Source organism: Ambystoma mexicanum, chromosome 6q (genome assembly GCF_040938575.1).
Source record: "Ambystoma mexicanum isolate Mex_15411 chromosome 6q, UKY_AmexF1_1, whole genome shotgun sequence".
NCBI lineage: Eukaryota > Metazoa > Chordata > Amphibia > Caudata > Ambystomatidae > Ambystoma > Ambystoma mexicanum.
This window is the reverse complement of record NC_090937.1, coordinates 1,113,436,331-1,113,455,199: the sequence shown is the minus strand read 5'-3', so window position 1 is coordinate 1,113,455,199 and position 18,869 is coordinate 1,113,436,331. Positions and strand designations below refer to the sequence as shown.

The 18,869-nt window shown below is 46.3% G+C and overlaps 1 protein-coding gene across 6 annotated transcripts in view; it reads right to left on the bottom strand.

Annotated features, from left to right (window-relative positions):
- Window positions 1-18,869, bottom strand: part of FRYL (FRY like transcription coactivator) — a 3,055,992-nt gene that overhangs the window by 219,079 nt on the left and 2,818,044 nt on the right. For all 6 annotated transcript variants that reach the window (XM_069631694.1, XM_069631695.1, XM_069631691.1 and 3 more), the window contains one exon: window positions 13,979-14,146. In XM_069631694.1, coding sequence (XP_069487795.1) covers window positions 13,979-14,146 — 168 coding nt within the window. The remainder of the gene's footprint in view (window positions 1-13,978; window positions 14,147-18,869) is intronic.

Below are 18,869 nucleotides of genomic sequence, written 5' to 3'. Positions count from 1 at the left end.
GTGATCCCCCCACTACCTTGTAATTCTCGTTACTGCACTTGCATGATCCGAACGTCTCAAGGACTAGTAGGACAGTTTTTGTTATTTATTGTTATTCTTCTGTTTCGTTTTGCACTTCTTGTTACTAAACCTGCACGATTAGAATGTGTCAAGGCCTAGTAGGACCATTTTTTTGTTACTCTTCATCCCTTTCTTCTCCCTCCCACCCTCTCCCCTGTCTCTTCTTGTGCTTTGAAACACCAGTTACTGTATAAGCGCATAATAAATACCCCATAAATAAATACATTGATCACTGGACCTGAAATAGGAGTCCCTGCTGCAGGAGCCAGTGTGGTAATATTACTGCTGCTTCTTCGATGGACATCCTGGTTCAAATCTCTGCAGCTGCTTATCCTTGTGGGACCCTTCAGCATTCTGTCCTGAAACCCTTTGTCCTTATCCACTGACCTGTTTCAGAGGGTCACTATTGAGTTTCCGGAGTGCTGCTGTTGTTGTGCACTGCACTATATGGGTCTCCTTAAGGGGGTAATCCATTCATATTGATATGGTTTTCTTGGCCCTCAGACATCAAAAGGGACTTTACTTGAAGACCATACAATAGGAAACGGCAATCCTACCAAAACTAAATAAGGACACTAGGTACATCCTCTGCAGCAGCTTCTCCTGGGCATACTCAACCTCTTCCAGCAGTCTGGGTCACATTTCCAAGGCCTCTAACCACCAATCTTTTCCTGGCCCTATTCTCTAGGATTTTGAGGCTTTGCCTGTGGTGCAACTCCAAGGCCCACCTAACTGCAATACTCTGTGCAATAGGGCGCTTCACTCCATTTCTCCAAATTTTCCTTTCTGGGTTACTGGCCGTCAAACTTGAACTGCAACTCTTCTGGTGAGGACCCTCCCCCGCCCCCGGCTTAACAAACGTTCTAACAATTGTTATTGTCTCCTAATATAGATTACACATTTTACTCACCTGTAGACATGTGTGCTCTTGCTTCAAAACGTGGTGTCTTTTATAGATATTTGATTGTTAGCACTGTTAATATTTATTGATGCTCGACTATTATACAGGGTAATTATTCAGTAAATATACCGTCGATACTTTCCATTATTGTGTGCGGTTTGTCTAGCTGTACAGCCACAATACAAATGTGAGTGAGGACTAACATGGTGGAAACCCTACACCTGCATTACAGGCTGGTCATTTTAAATTTTCAAAGAACTTATGAAAAACCTCCCAAACATCTACTCACTGACCATTTGCCATGATGACCAACGCAGTCAAAGAGAGGCATGTCACTGGAGTTTCCTGTAGACAGGGGCTGACAGAAACGCTCTCCAATCAGGAGATTTGATGGGCTCTGCTACCAAAGTTGATCCTGAATCACGCTGCTGAAGTCTGAGTTAAGGACCACATAGTTAGAACCATTGCCGCTTCAGTAACCACTGAAGAGACTGTCTTGACTATAGGAAGGAGCAAGAGTCTATCAGCCCTAAACGCCTGATAAAGGAGGTTGCACCCGAGGCCTGGGTGTAAATACAGTGCCCATTTACTAAACATGGTAGGCCTGTCCCAGAGACCAAAAAGCCTTGCTCGCGTGTGCGTCATAAACTGCCCTGGTGATATGCAGTTGCTAAGAAGGGGAAACCTGCAACTTGCTCACATTAATTGATAAACCCCGCTTGTGGTGCAGGTGTATGTCTTGAAAAGATGTACCGACATCAGGCCTAGAGAGCATGTCCTCTGCTGTCAGTTCACGAAATACAGAAATATATGTATTTGTTCGACCATCAGGTATGCTGCCACTATTGCCAACAGCTTGGTGAACTCCCAATATGCTGAGGAGAAGATGAAAGCCAAGAATGGGAATAGATAGTGGTAAATCCCAAACTACATATCTAAAGTACCTTCTGTGTTTTGGGTGGGTTGAGAAGTGCAAATAGAAATTCTGGAGGTCCAGAGACGTCAACCGATCCAGAGCATGCAGAATCTGGGCCAGCATGGCCATCTTGAACACTGCTTTATTCAGGTACAAGTTGCACATGCTTAAATGCAAACCAGCTCTTTGACTTCATTTCTGCTTGGGAGGCAAAACAGTTGTCTGAAGGATTTTTTAAGAAAGTTCTGGCAGTATCCATGCTTAACAACCCAAAAGGTCCCAGACTGTGAAGACACATTCCTGAAGCTAAAATCATAATCTGTCCCCCACTGGTGTTGGATGAAGGATGTTTTCCAAACTAAACACATTTAAAAACTAAACACATTTAAAAGCCCCACAAGGGGCATGTGGCACACACACAATTATAGCTCTGCAGCCTTTGAAGGGGTAAAAATTAGCTTCTAGCTGGAGTTGCTACCAGCCTTGTCACAATTGTATCATACCACTGGGCAAAAGATGAGCGGTATGGGCTTTCAGAAAGGTAGATTAACTTGGTTGCAATGCAAAGTCCAGATATTTGGCTGCAGCCCAGATGATATTTTTTTCAACAAAATGTGCTTCTTGGCTCTCAGGAGGATGCCCCAGCAAAAGGCATGTCCAAAGAACAAATGACTTACCTACGGTAATGTCCTTTTTGAACCTACAGTAATGTCCTTTCTGATGGATGTTCCTTTCACGGATTCCTCATCTTATACAGAGTGTCCTACGACAGCCGATCTCAGAAACATTGACAGCAGGGGGCGTTGTGCTGCATTGGTGTCGAGGTCCCTCAGTGCTCTCCATCTTCAAGGTCGGACGTGATGTCAGAGTTGGTACAAATAGCTTGCAACACGCCCTGTGACCACGGTTTACTTGTTATTTCCCTGGGCTCAAACTTGTTGGGGATTACGTATTATTAGAGGCATACCTTGGGGGCACTGAAAGAGACTAGCATGAGAGAGATCTCCCATTGCGGGGTAGGATCGGAGGGCGATAAGGAATCTGCTGGAGGGGCATCCACCAGAAAGAACATTACCATGGATAATTAATTTATTTTTCTAATGGATTGTGTACTCCCACAGATTCTGATTTCAGTGGTATATTCAATTTCACCACTTTCTTCAGGGCCACAGCATTGCCTTGCGTGCTGTCAAAATCATGAGAGCGAGAATTTTCTCACACGGTTTCACACCCCACCCCTGCTGTTTATGTACCAGACTCCAATGTCAGTGTTGGATCAGGTGACTGTATTCTGTTGGGATGCGATTTCTTTAGCAGTCCTGTTCACCCACCTATCTGGGTATGAGTGGATGTTAAAATGTTACTGCTCCCACCACGAAAAATGGTCAAAGAAAGTGGTCAAATTAAATATACCACTGAAACCGGTAAACCAGTTTTGACCCTGTTTTTGAAGCAATAGACCGCAGGGTTGGTCAACAGGTTGTTTACATAGTATAACTAAATCCTTCTGACAACACCATAGAAGAGTCAGAATACATTACCTTGGGGGAATGTTAAGGTTGTATACCGATTAAGTACGGCTCACCAACTGATGAGTGTCTCCTTGATACTCATGTGTTACAGATAGATTGATTGTTTTTAGATGTTGAGCAAAGAAAAACAATAAAGAAAAATAGATTCAATTTGCAAAGCACATACCACACAATCTAATTTCTAAGATGTGTGTTTTTTAATAGTAGTGACTGTAAAAGAATAGAGATAGGGCCAGCTCTTAACCTATCACCCTCAACCTAGATAAGCGGCTCACCAGCTCAACCCAGGTATAGACACCAGACAAGGGTTTAGTTAGAATTGTTAGAGTGGAAGGTAGTTTAGAGTTGCACAATCGGTAACATTAAATAGATAAGTAATTTGAAGTGGTAACCTGATGGTACTTTGTGTGATATAACAATAGGAGAACTGTCAGGAACAAGACCCCAAATAGTCCCATACAAGTGTGTTTTTACAAAGGAAGTAGAACAGATTGCTACTTTTTACCCCTTTTTGCTTATTCAAAGTACAAAGTTAAAGTAATAAAAGCAGTAAAGAGGAAGTATGACAGATTGAAGGAGTAGGAAGGTGAAAAGGGAGTAAAACTGGAGTAAGAAGGTGATACAAAAACGAGCATTGAAGAAGTAACTGAAATTGAATAAGGTGTGGGAAAGTAAAACATGTGTAAAGTGGAAGTAGGGAATCAAACTGCTAAAAGTAATAAATAGGAAGTTGCACGGATTGAAGGAATAAGAAACTGAATACGCAGTAAAGCCAGAGTCCGAAGTCTGAAGAAAAAGTGATAAAAATGAGGAAGGTGGATGCAAGTCCGATTGAAGCAGGCTAGGACTGGCCTATAGAGCAATAGGCCAATGGCCAAACCAAAAACACAACGCTGGTGTGGGCAGTTTTTTTTGGTCAAAGTGGGCCACTTTTTTAGCCAATGTGGGCCAGTTTGATGAGTTACTTCACTATGCGGCTAGTAGTTTTGACCAGTGTTGCTGAATAAATATTCTTTAAAATGCACAAATTGCATCAGATGTTATCAAAAGAACTCCCCCTTGGGTACTATTCAAACAGTGTCATAAAAGAAATGAATAGCCATTTGCAATGGTGGGCCACTTTTTCATTGGTGCCCGAGACAATTTTAAGTCCCAGTCTGACCCTGGATTGAAGGTATAGGAAATTTCAAGAAAACGGCAGAGTAAGTCGGACACATTGAAAAAGAAGGACAGCTAGGGAAAGAAGTAATAGGCAAAAGCAGAAAAGGGAGTAAAGAAGACAACACATGAATACGGTGATGGATAGCTAAGAAGAGTACAGGAACAATAAATGGAGGAAACGAGGAAGAGATGTTGGAAGTTAAAAATGAAGTGAAAAATTTAGTATTTTAGATGAAATTAGGGGGTTGGACAAAAAATGTTTTATTGTATGTGGGAGGTAGATGTTGCCTGGGGAGGTGGGTTAATTTACCACAGTTCTCTGGTGACACTCGTCGCAATAGTGTAAGTGCAATAGGCAGACCGCCACCCGAGGAGGTAGCGGATTTGGTCTGACATCTGTGCCCTAGCTGTAATGTGGAGGCCTGTGACCAGAACCCATATGCAAACTACTGATTTGCGGTTGCCAGGGTGGTTTCCTGGCAATGTCGGCAAATGGAACAGAGAATTTGATACTGGCGCATTACGTGCTCCCTCAGCGAAATCCAAACAGATGTTAATTGTCGAAAAGGAGAAATTATTAACCCTAATGTTCTTTCTATGGATTTTTCTCTTGTAGATTCCTCATCTGTTCGACATACCCTCCAGCTCTGCTGCTTTGGAAAATGTTCGACAGGGGGCCTAGTGGACCTCGGCCGTCGATCAGTCTTGCTCAGCATCTGGTCATTGGCTCTAGATGTGACGTCAGACGTAATATAAATACCTTGTCACTCCGCCCAAAACCTCAGTTTCCCCCTTTTTTCGCGAGCACACCACGCTCCATAGAAAAACAGAGTGCACCAACGGGCTAATGAGCCCTTAAAATGAAATAACTATAGATATGCAGAATCCGATTCCCTTCGTTTTCCAATGGCTTGTCGGTCAAAGACTTTCGACTGTACAGGGGATTTTGCTAGACTCCTGTATGACCACTTTGACCTTTACCTGGCAGCTCTCCTAAGGCCTTCTGGTATTGGTAGTATCAACAAAACGGGGATCAACCAGAGTATCTCAAGTGAGCACCCACGTGGTGCCGGACAACTCTGCAGCTGGGTTTCCATAAGATGTTAAACTTCCCTACTTTGCCATTTGTCACTTTTGTTGAACACGGTTCAGTTTCTTACCAGTTCTCACCTCAACTCACTGGCTGTGATGAACCACTTGGTTTTTTTTGTCTCTGAATTCAAGGACGGTACCACAATAGCAAGCGTCTTGCCCTGTCCCGATTATCAGTGTAGGAGGGCTTCAAATACCGTTGACATCTGCTGCAACACACGCTGGCTATCGTTCGCCATTTTATGATTCCTTCCATGGAGGCTTTGGGGGTCTGGGTCGGAAAGGGCAAGAGCGCTTCCCTCCTTGTCGCACCTTCGGTTCTCGCCGCCTTTCTCCTCCTCTTGAACTGCCACGCTGGAATAGCTGTGGTGTCGTGCGGTTTGCCTTGCTCATCGTGTGCTCTTGTGCTCCACCTTTGTGGGGAAGGGCCATCAGGTGTGTGTGTGAGTCTGGAAAATTGCCTGACCCGTGGGTTGGGACATGTTAGGTAAATGGCTCTGGTGTTAGTCAGTTGTCTTTTGTGGTGTGCGAAAGTGTTAGTGTCGGAAAAGGAGGAGGAGGGTAGAGTTTGAGTATCCTACGTGGTTGGATGGGGGAAAGGTATTAAAATAAGCGGGCTAACGTGTCTCACCTCCACTCCCCGAGGATCCCCCCCATCCAGGTGATCCTCCTGCACTGGTCCACCCCCAGGAACTGGATCCAATAGCGATGGCCGTGTCCTGGCCACCTGGATGACAGATCCCCAGGGGTTAGTAAGGGAGACACCTTCAGGTGTCTCACAGGACACCCTGATGAGATCCGAGAGAGTGCCGAGGTACTAAGACTACTGACCCCTCAGGGGCCACTGCAGGGATCTCATGCGCAACCTGGCCTGTGGCCCTAGAAAGATGCAGGAGGCCATGAGACCTAAGAGGCGGAGGAAGGAAGCCGCTGGTAGTCTCGCATGGTTCCGGAACAAGTCGACCATTTGAGTCAAGCTGACCACTCTCTTCCCGGGAGGGAAGGCCTTTGCTGCACGGGTATCTAGGACTGCTCCGATGAACTGGAGCCTCAGGACTAGAATCAATTGGAACTTCTTTAAATGTAGGGAGAAGCCCAGCTTGTGCAGCAGCAAGCAGGTGTCCTCTAAATGGGACAAGACCTGCACTGTAGAATTCCCTTGGATCAGCCAGTCATCCAGATATGGAAATGCATAGACCCCGGAACTCCTGAGGTGAGTCTTAACTACCGCCATGAGCTTGGTGAAGACCTTTGGGGAGGAGGTTAGACCAAAGGGAAGCACCTTGAACTGAACCTGTGCTTTTGATAGATTGGCACATGGAAATAAGCATCCTGGAGGTCTATTGATTCCAGCCAGTCCTGTGGTTCGAGAGCGTGGAGAATCTCTCTCAACATCACCATCCTGAATTTGTCCTTCCTCAACAACGTGTTCAAGGGCCTGAGGTCCAGAATGGGACGGAGACCTCCTCCCTCCTCCCTTTTTGGGTACCAGGAAATTACAGGTATACCAACCCGATCCTCTCTGCTCGGGAGGTACCTCTTCCATGGCACCCTTCAACAACAGGGCTCTCAGTTCTTCCTGCAGCTCCTGGCCCGGTTGGATTGGGTGCGGGGAGGGTCTGTCCGGTGGTTTTCTCACAAATGGCAGACAACCCCACTGAATGAACTGAAGAGCCCAGGCATCGGAAGTAATTCCCTGCCACTGGAGCAAATGCTCTGTCAACCGTCCTCCAACCAGTGCGCTGTGAGAGGGGAAAATCAAAGCGGCTTCGGAGGCTGGGTCAACCATGCCACTGACCTTTGACCTCTAGAAGTCCCTCTCCCCCTTCCGGAGCACAAGAAATGCTTCTGCCCTTGCCTAGCCAGTGTGAGGTGTGCTCTCCTGCCATAAGAAGCATACCGCCTGTAGCCCTGTGCCCTAGAGGGGAAGCTGAAGGCAGGTTTGGCCTCCTGCGCAGCTAGGCCTAAGGACTTAGCGGCGATCTTGGATTCCTTACATGTCCAGAGGTTTAACTTGGACATTAGGGAAGGAACTAAATGTTTTTAGATAGGCCTGCCTTCTTAGTGTTACAGCTGATGACATAGATCGACCCACACAGTCTGCGATGTCCAGACCTGTTCGCAGCGACTGTCAAGCAATCTCTTTCCCATCCGCCACTACCTGTAGGAAACCCTTGCTCATCTCTCCTTCTGGGACATACTGCACAGTATTTTCAACTGCTGTCCATAGACCAAAAGAGTATTTGGCAAAACTGCTTGCCACATTTGTAGCCTTAAGAGCCATAATCCCAGAGGTAAATGCTTTCTTTGCTAAGGCATCAACCTTTTTAGCTTCCTTGTCGGGAGGCAGGGTGCAACTGGAAGATGCAGGTCTAGGTGAGACAGTGGCAGCCTGCATAACCAGGCGAGGAATGAATGGTCTCCTCTAGCCAGCCTATAATTCCTGGAAATGGTAGAGCAGATGGGAGGAATAGAACAAGGTTGCTGCCACATAATTGTTAATGGATCAGCAATGGCAGGGTTTAAAGACATATTGCGCTCTGTGGTGAGGGCTTCATCTAAGATATCCCTAAAGTCATAAAATGGGCGCCACAGATTATGCAATCCTAGGATATCAATAACCCTTTCTGCCAAAGCCCTGAATTTGGACATATTATGGACGTAGGGATGGGATTGCTGGAATTCGAGTTCTGGTGAGGTGCCCAGACTGCTGGCGTCATGGAGGCTTTGAACCAGCTGCAAGAGCTGCTTTTGGTCATCAAAATAATCGACCTTCCTGTACCCAAGTAAATGGGATCGACATCCCCCTGATCGTCATCGTTGTTGCCGCCAAAGATACCTGCCATGGTATTAAGACATTTGGGCCGGGGTTGGGGAGTGAAGGTTTTCTCGACAACCATTGACGCTTTGTCTCTCACCGCCGATATGGTGGATATCGATCAGGATCGAGACACCATAGCATCGACATCCTTGGATGCAAGGCGTTGATCTGCCTTCTGTTGAACCTATTTTGCAGTCGAACGATTTATTGGCGCCAGCATTGTCGGTACTGGGGCACCAGATGGGTCAGACATGCTGAGCACCGGATGGGTTAGCCGCGCCGACTGCAGCATGCTTTTTAAAACATGACCAGCATGGCGGACTTGAAATCCTCCCACTCCTGGCGGGTGGTAGGCCCCGCCGACGGCTTACCTTTATCCGTCAATGAATCGGAATCCCGATGGTGTCGGTGACGCCACTTCTTTCACAATGAGGAAAAATTGCTCCTCGAGTGGGACCGTTTCTTCTTCCGCCTATGTTCTTTTTTGGGGGGGGGGTGCCCCTCGGTTTTGGCCTCCGAAGACCGAACCGTCGACCGCACCGGTGAATTAGAGGGTGGCCGACCAAGAGCGAGTTTTGCTGCTCGATTGTGTAGCTATTTGGGTTGCATTTAACGAACAACAGACACCTGCCAGTGCCGTGACCCATGCCGAGGCACCAGGGACACAACTCGTGTAGGTCAATGATGGACATCTTGGTGCCACAGTCGATACACCGCTTGAAACCAGATACCAGAGCGACCGATATCTCGTGTCGAGGAATTAAAAAGCAACGTTTTCTGACAAAAACATTGAGATATGATATGATACGATAGGTTATTTATAACGCGCTTTATACCCAGAGGATTCTAAGCGCGGAACCGGGGATCGAACCTGTCTTGCTCTGTGTCGTCTTGATTCCAAGGCAAGCACGTTACCCCGGAGCTATCCTCCCGAGAGAGTTGAAGACTCGCCTGTGTTCCAAAGCAGCATGTTAGCATGCGGAAAAAAGGATCTCAGGTGTGGGGCGTAGTGGCAAGGTATTTATACGATTCATGACGTCACGTCTGGAGACAACGATCAGATGCTGGGTATGATGCTGGAAATGCATCGGCGGGACAGGGCCTCCGTATCCTTGTCCTTTACTGCTTTTTATCGTGTGTTCTGTTGTGTTTTCCGCGCAGGAGTTCATGTGGGACTCCTGGCAGTGCAGCTCTCTTTCTTTTGGTTTGGTGAACAGACCTGTGGGATACCCTTATGGCACCCATGGGTGGGGGTACAACCCTGTGCCCCTAGTTTATGTTTTTGGGCACCTGTGGGTGGCCCGCAGAGCAGGGTATGGGCTGGTGGCAGCTCCATGCTGAATTTGACAGGTGCGCAGAGTATCCTGCATTTTGGGATACCCCGGCCCTGCCATTGGGATCAGTCGATTCCTGATGGAAAACAAGATGGCCCCGGTGGCCTCTTGCTTTCTATTACCCATTACCTTGTTTTCCCAAAGTCCTGGGAAGCCCTGACTCCGTCCCTTCCCCCTGACTGGCTGTTGGGTGGAAATGCCATATATGGTGTTGTTGTGATGGCCCGGTCAGACTAGCTGGAGCCTTCCCGGTGATGTATGTTGTGGGTACCTCCTGTGGGTGGGACCTGGGTGAATAGAGTGTGTGACGAATATGCATTCTGTGTTGTGGGTGTCTAGTATCTGGTGGTTGACACAATGACTGAGACAACCCTGCCCGAAACCGGTATGAATGCAGCTTGGAGTGTTGAATGGCTCGGTACTTGTCCCAATACACATAACTTGTTGTGAGTGTCTGGAGAGAAGTGAATGGCCTGAATACCTCATGTGTCGGATTGGCTGCCTGCCTGCATGAATGCCCGTAGTCGTGATTGGATGCTTGAGTATGACCCAGCGGAATGAATGAGAGATCAACAGTATATCTGGGGACCTCTCACTGCTAGGAATCGTGTTCAGAAGCTGAAGTCCACTACGACGAGTAACTGGATTAACTGACGCTTGACCTTGAAGCACTGCTGGACGAGAAGAATTGCTGTTGCTCTCCTTCACAATCTGAAAGCTGCTGTGCCTCCAAGGACTGACCCAGAGAGGACCTGGCACCCATGGGTGGGGGTACAACCCTGTGCCCCTAGTTTATGTTTTTGGGCACCTGTGGGTGGCCCGCAGAGCAGGGTATGGGCTGGTGGCAGCTCCATGCTGAATTTGACAGGTGCGCAGAGTATCCTGCATTTTGGGATACCCCGGCCCTGCCATTGGGATCAGTCGATTCCTGATGGAAAACAAGATGGCCCCGGTGGCCTCTTGCTTTCTATTACCCATTACCTTGTTTTCCCAAAGTCCTGGGAAGCCCTGACTCCGTCCCTTCCCCCTGACTGGCTGTTGGGTGGAAATGCCATATATGGTGTTGTTGTGATGGCCCGGTCAGACTAGCTGGAGCCTTCCCGGTGATGTATGTTGTGGGTACCTCCTGTGGGTGGGACCTGGGTGAATAGAGTGTGTGACGAATATGCATTCTGTGTTGTGGGTGTCTAGTATCTGGTGGTTGACACAATGACTGAGACAACCCTGCCCGAAACCGGTATGAATGCAGCTTGGAGTGTTGAATGGCTCGGTACTTGTCCCAATACACATAACTTGTTGTGAGTGTCTGGAGAGAAGTGAATGGCCTGAATACCTCATGTGTCGGATTGGCTGCCTGCCTGCATGAATGCCCGTAGTCGTGATTGGATGCTTGAGTATGACCCAGCGGAATGAATGAGAGATCAACAGTATATCTGGGGACCTCTCACTGCTAGGAATCGTGTTCAGAAGCTGAAGTCCACTACGACGAGTAACTGGATTAACTGACGCTTGACCTTGAAGCACTGCTGGACGAGAAGAATTGCTGTTGCTCTCCTTCACAATCTGAAAGCTGCTGTGCCTCCAAGGACTGACCCAGAGAGGACCTGGTAAGGCGCCCTCTTCCCGAGCTACAAGGGACCATCGTGCAAAGATGATCTTTGCCAAAGCTCCCTGGTAGACAGACCTACGACAGGCTGCCCATCCAATACGGGGACTGCTGCGGAACTCCAAGGAGAAGCACTCGGACTGTTGTCCGCCACTGTCGACGACCGCCGTCGCAGACCGGAGCCGCCATGCACCCGTTTGCCTAAGAACTTTAATTGATCATCGGACGCTCTCGCCAGCATCGTCATCCGCTTGTCTCCCGCTGGAGAAGGCCTGACCGTCGACACGCCGAGGAGCATCCACCGGTGGGTTTCCCGCCACCTAAGGACCACAGAGACGCCAACGACTCGACGCCCTTGCTGGACCACAGTTCTTCATCATCTCTTTGCGGTCCAGAACTATCGTCACCAAGGTGCCCCGCACGCCTCTTCCTTGCAAGACGCCAACGCTCTGTCGTCGACGAGCACCGCTAGGAACGAAGCTGCCACTTCACTGCCGTAGTTCCACCTGTTCAATGTCGGATGTTCGACGACCCGGCACCTTTCGCCGATCTGTGGCTCCCGCCTGAAAGGGAGGCACTCAAGAAGGATCGGTCAACGCATCGTCGGAGAACTCTACTCCACCAGGTACATTTGGGGGGGGTAAAAATCTTAATAGGAAGAAGTGAGACTATTGAACATATGGACTGGGCTTGTGCGATATATCTTATTTTACATGTTGCCCAGGTGGGGGGATCTCCACACAGAACTGTGTCTAGGGTACAGGGCCAGTACTCCGCCTACTGTTTCAACCATCTTGCGTTCCTTCCTATCTCTATTGCTGGTTTCCTAGTTATTAATCTGTGTGACATTTTAACCGTACAGTTGATGCACTTTAATGAGATTTGATAACATTGGTGGTACCACTTTAGAATTGTATATATTTATCATTGTTGACTTCCAAGTACAAAGTGCGTTATTGTGATCGTGTACATACCCTTGAATATTAATTATATAAAGACTGTTTTCAGTAATACAGTGTGTGGACATTCCTTTGTGGGGGTTCAGGGACTACACTGTACTTAAGAACCAGCCTGCATCACCTCCGGAGAAGCTAGGCCTTGATTGCTCGTCCATTGCTACCTTATAGAGAATCTTGGCTGGGTTCTCCTGTGCCTCCCCCTCTACCATATAGAGAGCGGAAGTACAGACACCCCCTACCAGTCTTTACACTGGGCAAGACAGATCGACAGTCGGATCGAGGTCCACTACGCCCCCTGTCGAAAATGTTTCAAAGCAGCAGAGCTGTCGGGAATAGATATCAAATGAGGAATCTCCTGGAGAAAAACAATCCATTGCAACATTTTCTGTAATGAACACCTACCACAGCCTTAATGTTGCATTCATCAATCCTAATACAAATCTATAAAAAAAAACTTAGAGGCAGGTAAGTGGCTGATGCTTGCAGGAAACGCACACTAATTAAATCTTACGTAAAGGTATGTGTTGGAAAATTAAAATGTTGCGATAGGTTATCAATTGGTGTTCAGTTATTAAAAATGATGTCACATTCTTTAACCACTTGGTCTTGAGGCAGAGTTCCATGTGTTCTCATTTCAATCTAGGAAAAGGCACAAAGGACAATGAAAACCCTCCCTCAAGTCGAGGCACCACCCAGACATATTTTTAACCTGCAGAATACAACAGCTGAAATGTTAAAAAGGGAAATAATATCCTTTTGTGTAAAGTAATCGCATGCACAATTATATGTCTGGCTTTGCATGGCTAGCTTCATTTCTCAAGAACATAGCATATTTTACCTTTTAAGACTGCCATTTGGAAACTAATAAAAAAACAAAAAACTTAAAACAGTAAGATATGCTGAAACTGAAATTGCTTGCCACAATGACGTTAATTTCCTCTTCAGCATTCATGCTGTGTCAGATTACAGTCTCAAAGTCTGATCCCCAAACAAGCATTTATCAGCACTAACCATCATTTCAGCAAGAAAACGTCTTCTTACAAAGCCAACAAAAAGAAAACAAATGATATCAACCAGTAATACTCACAGTTCTTTGGTACGCTATTCCTACATACTGGCATCCACACAAAGGCCTTTTCAAAAACACAGTCAATAGTGTTCAGAATTCCTTTGCAAATGAATAATACTGCCATGGTTGAACCAGCAGCTAACAAAGCTGGCCTGAGGTTCCAAACCAAATCACAGCCCGATCATATGAGCCCCAAAATAGAGCAAAAGCAACAAGAGGTAGGGAAATAAATTACTACAGATTCATTTTCACCACACCCAGAGAAGCACTTCCAATAGGACAAATTAAATCCCACCACAGCTCATTAAAGCATATTTTTAACCTGTGGGAAAAGATCCAGTAGCACCATAGATGGATTGCATTTCAGACAAGTTATCATTTCAAAGGATCCTCCCAAACAGGCTATAAACATTTTAAAATATTTAAATTTGTTGAAAGAAAACAATTTAAAAAGGCAAAGAAAAAGTTGTAATAGAGTTTTAGAAAGAGCAGAGATCAGCCATGCCCAAGCCCATATTTCTCCCCACCTCAGGCAGCTGGTTGTTAGTGCTGTCTGGAAGGGAAACCTCTACACTTGCGGTTTCCACTCTGCTAGACAGCACATCTTCTGTGGTTGTACTGCTAAAGGATTCTTGTGACTGAAAAAGCACATCCATGTGTTCTGGGGTTTCATCTACTGCAGTTTCATTGTTAAGCTAGGAGAAAAATAGAAACAAATATGTAAGTAATCATTTTGTTGAATGAGCATGACATTTATGTTAAAAAGAAAAGTCGAATACAAAGACAAATACTAATGAATCCAATACATGGACCGAAAAACAAAAAAAGATCTGTAGACAAAATTGAAATGAATGCATCCAACTGCATAGGAACTCCTTTCACAACAAATATAAAGCTCTTGCAACAAGTGGCAGTAGTAAGGGCAGTATAGGTGTGGTTCAGGTTTCATGTATAACAAATGTGATGATGGAGGTCAAATAAGCTAGTGAATGAGAGACGAAGGATTGCAGAGCCATTTAGTTTCATGGAAAATAATTGGCCAAGGTAACATAGCATTGTGTTGCACATTAACAGGCAGCGTGTGTCAGTAAATTATCAGGAAAAATATTTGCCTAGGAACGTTCAGTCCCAACATATACATATTGTTGGCACATTTGCCTAGCACATTTAATATGATTGCTGGGTTCTGGAGAGAAGTGTGAGCCCACACAGAGCTGATTATTGGGTGGGAACTCCCAAGAACCCCATTCTATGGTCTGATCTGCTGGGAGTGTATCCATGCAACCCATCTCTTCCCGTAAGAGATAAGCAATGAAAACCACCTTCCCTGTTCCCAACCACTCATGAGATTTAGCAGGGGAATGATTCTATGGGACTGGTCGAATTACATTTGGGGTGTTTTCGTGCATACCTTGAATTATGTTATTCCCCAGAGTGAGCAGAGACCCTCAGGTGTCTCCAAGGAATTCCCAGTCAGCTGGCCTCTCCTGGTGCCTTTCTCCTCTTTTCAGGAAAGCAGGTCTGGCTCAGGCTGATCTGGTTCAGGCTCTCTCATTGATGAGGCCCTTCAATTTCCAGATATCATCCAAGATCAGCACTAATCCATTTTGAACAGTAGTTCTCCTTCCATGCAGCCTTTGATGCCAGAGTTCCTTTATTTCCTGTGGGTTTCGACTTTTATAATGGTAATTTTTCCCACACTTTGTTATTATCCAACACCTTTGGATTGGTCAAAATAATGCATTGGTTTGCTTAATAGTCAGACACTCCCCTAGAAAACACCCCCACCCAATCTTCACAAGTTGATCATATTTGCAAATGGTTGGGGTTGACTGCTCTCATACCGTTGAATTCAAATAATTTTTATTCTATAGTGCATCATGTCAATATGACATATGGATGAAACAGGGATTTCTAAATTTCCTTGGAACAGATGGACATGCAACATGAATGTGTACAATCAAATATTTGTATGTATTGTTTACAATGACTTTTTAGACACAATCAATCATGCATACATAAACTAATATCACCATATACACAAAACATACATAACATTAATATCAAATGCATGTCTAATATTCAAGTAAATCAGGATCAGAATTCATCCAGAGTATATGATCTTAATCTCACACCAAAAATGTAATATGATAAATTAAATTATAACCTGCCATAAATCAAGACCAGAGAAAATCACTGCAAGAATAGATGACTACAGAGTCATCTAAAGTGAACAGATGTTTTTTTTTACATAGAACAGAGTCTCAAAAGCTGTTAATGTTCATAGCTTTCAAAAGCTCATATCACCAAATAAACTGCATGTTCTTTCCTCAATTTTAAAGGTGCTACCGAGGACCTCACAGATGTCCTGAAGATTTCATTTCATTCACAAATACTCCTTTTGTATAAAGTTGCTAGGAAAATCCTTAATATAAAACAGGGGTTATAAGGAATATATTCCTTACTTAGAAACTTAGTCATCAAATTCACCAAAGTATGGTTCCTGTGAAGCTCTCCTAAAACACCCGTAAGAACCCTCTTATATTTATATACTGAGATGTCATGTGATTCAATCTTAAAACATCTAGCCCATATTAGTGCTCCTCACGATTGTAGTGCTTATTAACTGCCCATTAATATTACTGCTTTCTATACATTTTTTTAGTGCAAGAAGAAGAACCGGTGAAAATATCTTGGCAGGTGCGTCAAACATAACCAAAATACTTTACTTTTAGGGTCTTTCTTGGGCCCAGTCTTAAAAACTGGCAATATAATACAGCTCTTGGGGATAAATCCCAGTTATGCTAATCGTGATAAAAAGTTGGTTCAGGATTCTGCCCCATGTCTGTTTTTTTTAAAAAGGCATTACAAATTCCATTTGGCCATGGTGGTCAGGAGGCTTTAACCGGAGAGTTTTAATAATATTACCTTGTTTTAATATAATTTACGGGGATTCAATACAGTCATCCCAATAGACTATCTAATAAGAACCTCCCATTACTGTATTTCTGTTTAGCTTCCCAGACCAAGAGCAGAGAGCTGGTCTTGGATTCCTTTATGAGTTTCCAAAATAGGTGCAAGTCTTTAACCCTGCAAATTTGAATTAGTGTTTAGCAACATTCCACTTTTCATTTTTACTTCGGTGACCCAAAGTCATTTTGTATAGGCTACTCTTAGCACATTGCAATCATCAAAGTACTCTTCTATAGCCATTTCCATCTGTCTAAGAGTGAAACATTCCTCTTCAGACTCCTTTTATTATCTCTCATTTCCGAGACAAAAGAATGCAGATGAAGTCGATCACTATTCTGAATGAGAAGTCTTAAATTATATATCAATATTTCAGATTTTATTAATTATTAATCATCTTACAAATGTTGAATTTAGACTTATTCGATAGAGGATGATCTCATGGTGGTGACACTCCTTTCCTTTTGATTCTGAGTCCTACCATTTTAGATTGATTTAAAAAACATTTAAATGCATGAATAATGCTCATTTCAATGTCCCATTAAGTTTGTGCACCAGGTTCCAGCCTCAAGTGTCATTTCTTAGTATTGGGACACCCTCCTATTAGCATCACAAGTCATGTAAAGAGCTCTCTGAGGCCCAAATGCCTATTTCCCATTACCTGGCATCTGTTCAGTGTTATTGCCTTAAATGATGTCAAAAGGTGAAATCTTAAGTGTATTCAAGCCTTTGAAGTGGGACCTGGCTTCTCTCAGGCTAAGTTGCCATGTGAAATGTTTTTTTTTTTTATCATCAGATTAGGGCACCATTGATTGAGTCTTGTTGGAATTAAAATATTTATTTATAGAGTATTCTCTTAAATGAAGAGGATATGCTGGGGGGCGGGGCTTGGCGCCATGACGGTCGGTCTGGCTCTCTAAGAGCCCTCAGCCGTGTCCACGCGCCTAAGGAGATATGCCCCAGTGAAACCAACTTCGAAGCTGATCTGAACAGCGTCCCGGGTGGCGGAGGGGCTGCTGCACGATGGCCAGCTCGTTCACCACGGAACGGCCTGCAGCCCACTATTTCTCTGAGGTCCTCCTGAAAGCGGACTGCAACGCCCTCCTCACACCCAAAATGGCGGACGCAGTACCAAAGGGCGAGTTCTGAGGTGGTCTCTCCTCGATCCCGCTGCAGGCTAATCACCCACTACTACTCCATCCCTGACCTGGGACGGGGGCCCCAGCCCCGACTCATCCTGCTGCTTCCCTCCGAGCTGGGGCTCCCCCAGTAACCTGACTGCCATCCTGCCGGATCTCTTCAGAGCTGCCCTGATGTCCGCTCTGCAATCCGAGGAACTTCCAAGGATCGATGGGCCGCGTGTGTTCTGGAGCTGGGATCGGCCCCACAGAGACTCGCTACTGTTCCAACGGCTCGCCGCCTCCTCCCGGTTAGAGCTACAGCTGCTACCCCTGCTGATCCAAAATCTACGCTCACAGTGGCCGTGGACTGCTGCTGATGGGCCGGTGCTTTGTGGATACCCTCAACTAACTGGGGCTGCAGGCCGAGGTAGGGCAGCACCTGCTACAGACAATTGTAAGCCTCCTGTGGGCCGGGGCTCGAGATGCTCTCCCTCCCTGCGGGCCCCAGTGGCATCCCCCCTGGAGGCTCCATCCCACGAACTGCATTACTTGGGGGATCCTGCCCTGCTCATCGGCATACACCAGTTGGGGGCACCTTCCGGGGGGGCTACCCACTTCATCCCAGCTAGCCCTGCTACGACGCATTTGACACTCACTGGAGGCTGGGTGAGAGACAAACGGGCCTTCCTGCCCCTCTCTCTCGCTGGGCTTCCCTGGAAAGTGACAATCTAGCCGCCTTGTAGGAGGGATCTGGCGGTGCCTTTAGCCATGGGGACCCCCCCCGACACGCAGCTCTTGCCCTCCCTTGAAGCAAGGACCCCGGCATTGGAGACCCTGACCTCTTCCTCAAGCCCCTACTGCTCGAAGGGCTCCGGCTAGCCCTGGGCACTGCTTCCATCAAACCACTCCAGTGCCCGGCCATGCCCACTAAAGCCAGGGGCTCTCAAACAACTCAGAGCCCACATCTCGCCTCCAGGGGCAGAGGGGCCGCTTACCGGACAAGCGAGGACCGGCGGGAGACTGTCCCTTTTCTGCAGTCCCCGCTGCCCTTCTTCACAAAACAGCTCGTGACCCCCTAACCTTGGGCCTCCCCCTGGACGCCGACCAACCCTCAAAACAGGTAGACATTGCCTCCCTAGTCTCGGGAACCATGACGGAGAAATCTAAACGAGGCGAGCGCAATGAAGAACCTAGCTCAGGGGCACATACTGCACCCAGCCCCGACCAAGCTGCGCAGGGAATTACGAAGCGCAATCTCCAAGAACTTCTCTCTGCAATATCCTGGAATATCAAAAAGGGACCGAGGAATTAAAAAGCAAGATCTCAA